The sequence below is a fragment of the Triticum dicoccoides genome, chromosome 2A (assembly GCF_002162155.2).
Source record: "Triticum dicoccoides isolate Atlit2015 ecotype Zavitan chromosome 2A, WEW_v2.0, whole genome shotgun sequence".
Taxonomy (NCBI): domain Eukaryota; kingdom Viridiplantae; phylum Streptophyta; class Magnoliopsida; order Poales; family Poaceae; genus Triticum; species Triticum dicoccoides.
In genome coordinates, this window is record NC_041382.1 from 164479759 (window position 1) to 164488225 (window position 8467).

Below are 8467 nucleotides of genomic sequence, written 5' to 3' on the forward strand. Positions count from 1 at the left end.
TCCCCCCGATCGCTATCCGGGACACATCTAGACGTGTCTGATAAAGTTCGTTTTGGTTATCCGTGTTTTGAGTTGATGTTGATAGATCAGAGTTGGAAATCTGTCTCTGGGTCCGAATTTGGCGATGACACGAACCCAAGTCCAAAGTCTAACACGACACGTTCTGGTCTGCCGCGGTGGACCTTTTTAAGGCCGTGGAAGGATGCCCTCGGGGCCTCGTCAAGAGAGAAACCACGCACGAGTACGAGAGCAACCAAACGCGAGACTCACATACAGGGACGCGAAGCGATCGATCGATCGATCCTCTTCTTCGATCAGGTATGGCGCAGGGGCAGGAGTCGTCGACGCAGGCCGCCGCAGCGCCAGCGCTGTGCTCGAACGGCTGCGGGTTCTACGGCAGCGCGGCGACCAAGAACATGTGCTCCAAGTGCTACCTGGAGCACCTCAAGGCCACCGACACGGCCGCCCCCGCCGCCGAGGGGAAGACGAAGATCAAGGCGGACGTGGCCAGCCTCGCCTTCAACCTCAAGACGTCGCTGAGCCTGCAGGACTCCGCCGCCGCCGTCGCCGAGGCACCGGCGGCCGAGGCGCCGGCGAAGAAGGCGGCGACGACCAGGTGCATGGCGTGCAAGAAGAAGGTCAGGCTGCTGGGGTTCGCGTGCCGCTGCGGCGGCACCTTCTGCTCGCTGCACCGCTACGTGGACGGGCACGCGTGCGACTTCGACTACAAGAAGGTCGACCGCGAGAAGATCGCCCAGCAGAACCCTCTGATCACGCCGTCCAAGATCGACAAGATTTGAAGGCAGAAGGAGTTGAAAAACATGCAGAGTTTTTTCTAGGGACAATGTAAGTTTTAGTTTACTCGTTGCCTTTACTATCTCTCCTCTTTAGATCTTTCCCGTACGCACTAGCCTCTCAAGTTGAAGAGAGTCGATGTTGATCTTTCCTGTTCGTAGTCATGTATTCATACGGATTGGTCGTTAGTGTGAATACGTACCGTCATGTTAATCGATTAGTCCATGTGAATTTGATCTTCTCTTATTTTCGCATTGCTAATTTGGCAATTACTTCCTCCATTTCAAATTACTCGTCAATAGAGAAAGTACATCTCAGAACCCAGTTGGTTTTTTATTTGCTATGGTTGATTGGTTCTCGGGCTAATCGTTTATGCTTGCATGCTAAGTAGTCTGCATGTGGTTGATTTTTGCTTGGTCTTTTGTTAATTAATCAAGCAATTCTTCTCTGTTTAATTAATTGATGAGGCAAAATTTTTGCCACGGGTTCATAAAAAAAATCTCCAACCTGGACCTGCCGTCGATATTGCGAAGTACTACATCGGGATGGACACCGAGTCGTCACATCGTCTAGTTTTGACGTTGGTCATACAGTTCATTGTGTGTCCCAGGAGGCAATAGCTGGGCTCCTCGGCATGGGAAAATATCAGGTGACACAAGAGCTTAGGTGCTATTATGATATGTGCTCCTGCGTGTTGTTGGATCTGAGACCTAATGGTGATAGCCACGCTCTTGGACTTGCACGTAAATATTAGATTCTTGGATGGTTTTGCTGCAAAGTTGTTGGAGCTCCGTCCTTAACCATTGGATCTCATGGGAGCTCGTATCACGGGAGCATCTAAGCTCCCGTATCACCTGATACTCACTCTCCTCAGCATGTGCGTGTGGTCGAGGCTCGCCGCCATGCTTGACTATAACGAGTAGTGCATCATCAATCCTATAACCCCTGAGTATTTGTCGGCCGCAGTCAGCCGGCTCTGATCACAGGCACCATCATCCATACAAAATAAAATGCGGGTTTTACATATTTCGTTTGGGGAGTTTATAAAGTTAATTCTTATGGATGACTATTTGCTGGGCTGTCCACCTAAACCGGAGGCAGTTCTAGATGCCCTAACAAAAATGAATTTGTTTGGACTATTCTATTTCTGAATAATATTTTCTATTTTATAGAAGATCTTGGTCTCTTGTTTATAGTTCTATTGGACCGCCGTCTGGCTGCCTATTCCGACCACGCCCCCTCCCTCTCCCTACATAGTGTCGCCGGCTACCTGTATCACACCTCTCGAAGTTCCGCTTGTGTCTTCCGTGCACAAGAGAAAGAGAGAGATTAGCCACTAACAAGTGGCGTTCATATGTCAAGCTAAGTATTGACGTTGAGGTTTTTTATTGATGCGCTACAACTGCACATGTGTGAACTTCGATAAATTTAATGGAAAACCCCTCCATAATAGTTATATGTTTTTTTGGATTTCACTAGAAATCGAATGTCAGATTTTCGAGCATGACAAAAATCGAATGCCCGATACAATGAGTTATGTTGTCGCGAGATAACAACTGGATTTGCCAGTTTTTTCCCAGAAGTTGCCATGCTTGTTAAAAAGTATTGACATAATCGCGACAACATAATTTTCCATAAAAATGTCCAATTTGCCATGCTAAAAAAATCTGGCGTTAGACTTCTAACCTTTTTATCTGTTGGAGATGCTCATCGATCCAAATGTTATATGCCACACGTGTGCTTTTCTTCCATTGGTGCATGCAGTTGTGGTGGTGGTCTATGCTCATTGATTTGCACAATGTCGCCCAGGTTTATTCTTCAGAGATTGATCATTATTATAAACATTGTTAACACCTCATCAAAACGTCGTGGTAAGCTCCATGATGCCTAGCTAGTAGAACTAGCATGAATGATAGTACATGGAAGCATTCAACTCAAAGGGAAAATCAAATTCCATCACATAAAAGACGTGGGACACTACGTAGGCTTCTCACTTCGGTTCTATTCATAGCCTTATGAAGTTGTTTAATGCATTAAATTTTGTTATCCAAGATATGGCTGTTGATAGATCAATAGTAGGATCAATGTGTTTTGATGCTAGCACTTCTTTCCGTTATTTGTCCTCTTTCGAGTTTGTCTTTATCTTATGTGTGATGAAGGAGATACTAGAGATTACTGAAGGACTTGGCCAAGCTTTACAAAAGAGTCCACGTGCAAAATTAAATGTTGTTCTACTAGTGTTTGGGACAGAAGAGTGTCTTCGTCAATTGAGATCCGACGAGGGTTGGGAAGAATTCTTTTGCACGGTTTTTGAATTTCGTGTAAACCATGAGAATGAATTTCCGGACATGAAGGAGACTTATATCATACGTGATGGTCGTGCATGACATTAGCTTGATCATTTGGCTGAGCAGCAATATTTTCGAGTGGAGGTATTCCATACAACTCTTAACAGCCACCTACATGAATTGGACCGCAACTTCATTGAAAGGATAATGGATTTTCTATCCACCAATGCCACATTAATTTCTAGAAATAATCTTAAATACTTTAAAGATAGTGATATATATACTCTTTGTTTGCAGACTCAGGCATAGCCTAGTGGTGGGAAGGGGATGATGCCTTCCTACCCACCCAGGTTCAAGGTATGGTACTTGCAGTTTGGGTTTGTTGCACCATTTATACTGTAGGGGGTTCCCTTACAGTCTTTCTGTCAAAAAAAATTATGTCAGTTGGTGAAGAAGTAGTACCCATAAGATTTTAGCCAACAAGACTGATATGGTTTGAAACAACAACAAAAACTCTTTGTTTTTTAAATGTAAAAAGCTCTATGTTCTATGCTTCCAGTGATGAAGAGTTTGATCACCAGCAATTCCACAGACCACTATCTCTTGAAGCATTCAACCAATTCAATGCTCTCCAAGAGATCATCACTAGCAGAACTACAACCGATGACAAAGATATTATGTCCTATGCATGGACTGCTCAAAAATTCTCCTCCATGAAAATGTACAAAGCCGTCATTGGTGAAAGTACAACACACAACATCTTTAAACAGTTGTGGGAGTCTACCTGTAGGCTAAGGCACAAAATCTTCTTATGGCTACCCTTGCATGATAGAGTAAACACAAGAAACATGTTACAGTGTGGAAGCATGTACTTGGAGGACTACAATTGTGCCCTATGTAATTAAAAAGTTGATTTGTAGTATCACTCCTTTTGTAGTTGTTAGTTGGCTCACATAATGTCTTTGAAGTTTGAAGTCTGAGCGGTATATCCATGTAGAGAAGACATACATGATGAAGGATATACTAGAGATAACTGAATGACTTAGCCAAGCATTACAAAAGAGACCATAAGACATTGTAATTGTTTTGTCTACTGTTTACAATGAAAGAGTGCCTTCGTCAGTTGAGATCCGATTAGTGTTGGAAAGAATTATTTTGCATACTTATTGAACTTTCCGTGAATTATGGGACTGGAATTCCAGACAAGAAGTGAATATCTCATGTCTTTGAAGGAAATATGCCCTAGAGGCAATAATAAAATTGTTTATATTTCCTTATATCATGATAAATGTTTATTATTCATGCTAGAATTGTATTAACCGGAAACTTAGTACATGTGTGAATACATAGACAAATAGAGTGTCACTAGTATGCCTCTACTTGACTAGCTCGTTAATCAAAGATGGTTAAGTTTCCTGACCACAGACATGAGTTGTCATTTGATAAACGGTATCACATCATTAGAGAATGATGTGATTGACATGACCCATCCTTTAGCTTAGCACTATGATCGTTTAGTTTATTGCTATTGCTTTCTTCATAACTTATACATGTTCCTATGACTATGAGATTATGTAACTCCCGAATACCGGAGGAACACTTTGTGTGCTATCAAACATCACAACGTAACTGGGTGATTATAAAGATGCTATACAGGTGTCTCCGATGGTGTTTGTTGAGTTGGCATAGATCGAGATTAGGATTTGTCACTCCGATTGTTGGAGAGGTATCTCTGGGCCCTCTCGGTAATGCACATCACTATAAGCCTTGCAAGCAATGTGACTAATGAGTTAGTTGCGGGATGTTGCATTACGGAACGAGTAAAGAGAATTGCCGGTAACGAGATTGAACTAGGTATGATGATACTGACGATCGAATCTCGGGCAAGTAACATACCGATGACAAAGGGAACAAACGTATGTTGTTACGCGGTTTGACCGATAAAGATCTTCGTAGAATATGTAGGAACCAATATGAGCATCCAGATTCCGCTATTGGTTATTGACCGGAGATGAGTCTCGGTCATGTCTACATAGTTTTCGAACCCGTAGGGTCCGCACGCTTAACGTTCGATGACGATTGGTATTATGAGTTTATGTGTTTTGATGTACCGAAGGTAGTTCGGAGTCCCGAATGTGATCACGGACATGACGAGGAGTCTTGAAATGGTCGAGACACGAAGATTGATATATTGGAAGGTTATGTTTGGACACCGGAAAGGTTTCAGATTAGTTCGGGCATTTACTGGAGTACCGGGGGTTACCGGAACCCCCCGGGGAGTTAATGGGCCTTGATGGGCCATAGTGGAAGAGAGGAGGCGGCGGCCAGGTGTGGCGCGCCCCCCTAGGCCTAATCCGAATTGGGGTAGGGTTTGGGGGGGCGGCGCCCACCCTTTCCTTCTCTCCCTCTTCCCTTCCTTCCCCTCCTAGTTGGACTAGGAAAGGGGGGAAACCTACTCCTAGTAGGAGTAGGAATCCCCCCTTGGGGAGTGCCCTAGTAGGCCGGCCCTCCCCCTCCTCCACTCCTTTATATATGGGGGGCACCCCATAGACACACAAGTTGATCTTAGCCATGTGCGGTGCCCCCCTCCACAGATTTCCACCTCGATCATATTGTCGTAGTGCTTAGGCGAAGCCCTGCGTTGGTAACTTCATCATCACCGTCAACACACCGTCGTGCTGATGAAACTCTCCCTCGGCCTCAGCTGGATCTAGAGTTCGGGGGACATCATCGAGCTGAACGTGTGCAGATCGCGAAGGTGTCGTGCGTTCGGTACTTGATCGGTTGGATCGCGAAGACGTTCGACTACATCAACTGCGTTACTTAACGCTTCCGCTTTCGGTCTACGAGGGTACGTGGAGACGCTCTCCCCTCTCGTTGCTATGCATCCCTAGATAGATCTTGCGTGATCGTAGGAATTTTTTTGAAATACTTCATTCCCCAACAGTCTTGTGGTCATTTACGGCATCAGCATGATCATTTCACTAAGGAACAATATTTTCGAGTGAAGATATTCCGTGCAACTCTTGACAACCACCTACATGAATTGGATCACCATTGCCACTTTTATTCCCAGTAAATTTAAATCTTTTAAAGGTAGTGATATATGTGAGCTAGTGAAGACGTATTATCCATCAGATTTTTAGTCAACAAGACCGGTATGGTTTGGAACCACAACTAAAAGTCTTTGTTCCAAATGCTTCCAATGATGAAGAGTTAAAAATAATATCAAAATTGACCGACATTTGCCAATTCCATGTTGAAACAGGAAGAGATGGAACCTACCATCTAATTGTGAGGCTACTTTGTCTAATTATTACTCTTCCAATTTCTACTTTCTATGGAAAGTGTTGAACGTGCATTTTCCAATTTGAAGATTGATACGTCTCCAACTTATCTATAATTTTTGATTGCTCCATGCTATATTATCTTCTGTTTTGGACATTATTGGGCTTTATTATTCACTTTTATATTATTTTTGGGACTAACCTATTGACCCAGAGCCTAGTGCCAGTTCCTCTTTTTTCCCTTGTTTCAGTGTTTCGAAGAAAAGGAATATCAAACGGAGTCGAAATGGAATGAAACCTTCTGGAGAAGTTATTTTTGGAAGGAAAGCAACCTGATATACTTGAAGTGCACGTCAGGAAAGAAACGAGGGAGCCACGAGGTAGGGGGTGTGCCCACCCCCCTAGGGCGCGCCCTCCACCCTCGTGGGCCCCTCGTGGCTCCCCTGACGTACTTCTTTTTCCTATATATACCCATATACCCTAAAACGATCGGAGAACACAATAGATCGGGAGTTCCGCCGCCAGAAGCCTCCGTAGCCACCGAAAACCAATCTAGACCTGTTCTGTTTCCCTGTCGGAGGGGGGAATCCCTCTTCGGTGGCCATCTTCATCATTCCGGTGCTCTCCATGACGAGGAGGGAGTAGTTCTCCCTCGGGGCTGAGGGTATGTACTAGTAGCTATGTGTTCGATCTCTCTCTCTCTCTCTCTCTCTCTCTCTCTCTCTCGTGTTCTTGATTTGGCACGATCTTGATGTATCGCGAGCTTTACTATTATAGTTGGATCTTATGTTTCTCCTTCCCCTCTACTCTCTTGTAATGGATTGAGTTTCCCCTTTGAAGTTATCTTATCAGATTGAGTCTTTAAAGATTTGAGAACACTTGATGTATGTCTTGCCGTGCGTCTGTGGTGACAATGGGATATCACGTGATTCAGTTGATGTATGTTTTGGTGATCAACTTGTGGGTTCCGCCCATGAACCTATGCATAGGGGTTGGCACACGTTTTCGTCGTGATTCTCCGGTAGAAACTTTGGGGCACTCTTTGAGGTTCTATGGGTTGGTTGAATAGATGAATCTGAGATTGTGTGATGCATATCGTATAATCATACCCACGGATACTTGAGGTGACATTGGAGTATCTAGGTGACATTAGGGTTTTGGTTGATTTGTGTCTCAAGGTGTTATTCTAGTACGAACTCTAGGGCTGTTTGTGACACTTATAGGAATAGCCCAACGGATTGATTGGAAAGAATAACTTTGAGGTGGTTTCGTACCCTACAATAATCTCTTCGTTTGTTCTCCGCTATTAGTGACTTTGGAGTGACTCTTTGTGGCATGTTGAGGGATAGTTATGTGATCCAATTATGTTATTATTGTTGAGAGAACTTGCACTAGTGAAAGTATGAACCCTAGGTCTTATTTCCTAACATTGCAATACCGTTTACACTCACTTTTATCATTAGTTACATTGCTGTTTTTATATTTTCAGATTACAAAAACCTTTATCTACTATCCATATACCACTTGTATCACCATCTCTTCGCCGAACTAGTGCACCTATACAATTTATCATTGTATTGGGTGTGTTGGGGACACAAGAGACTCTTTGTTATTTGGTTACAGGGTTGCTTGAGAGAGACCATCTTCATCATACGCCTCCTACGGATTGATAAACCTTAGGTCATCCACTTGAGGAAAATTTGCTACTGTTCTACAAACCTCTGCACTTGGAGGCCCAACAACGTCTACAAGAAGAAGTTTGTGTAGTAGACATCAAAGATCATCAAGACAAGGTTTCATAATAAGATGGAAGGTGAGAATGTTCCCAATAACTTGGTTGTTCCACACATAGTGTGAAATCGCCGACAAGTACAAATTTGAGGGTATTTAACAGAATTCAAGAACATTAAGGATCGAAAAGCTGACCTGCAATACCACACCTTTTGTAGCTGTTAGTTGGCTCACATAATGTCTTTGAAATTTGAAGGCTGAGCGGTATATCCAAGTAGATAAGATGTATATTTTGTTGTATTTAGTTCTCTTTTAAAGTATGTACGGGTAATATTAGTAAGTTTGCATGGAGGTTACAAGTTTTAA

At 43.5% G+C, this 8467-nt stretch overlaps 1 protein-coding gene across 1 annotated transcript; it reads left to right on the forward strand.

Annotated features, from left to right (window-relative positions):
• The first annotated feature begins 320 nt into the window (after nucleotides 1-320).
• LOC119359203 (zinc finger A20 and AN1 domain-containing stress-associated protein 12-like) lies at nucleotides 321-985 on the forward strand. The gene has a single exon (XM_037625500.1). It carries the CDS (start codon nucleotides 321-323, stop codon nucleotides 798-800), a length of 480 nt encoding a protein of 159 aa, XP_037481397.1. The 3' UTR covers nucleotides 801-985.
• Nucleotides 986-8467: the final 7482 nt, after the last annotated feature.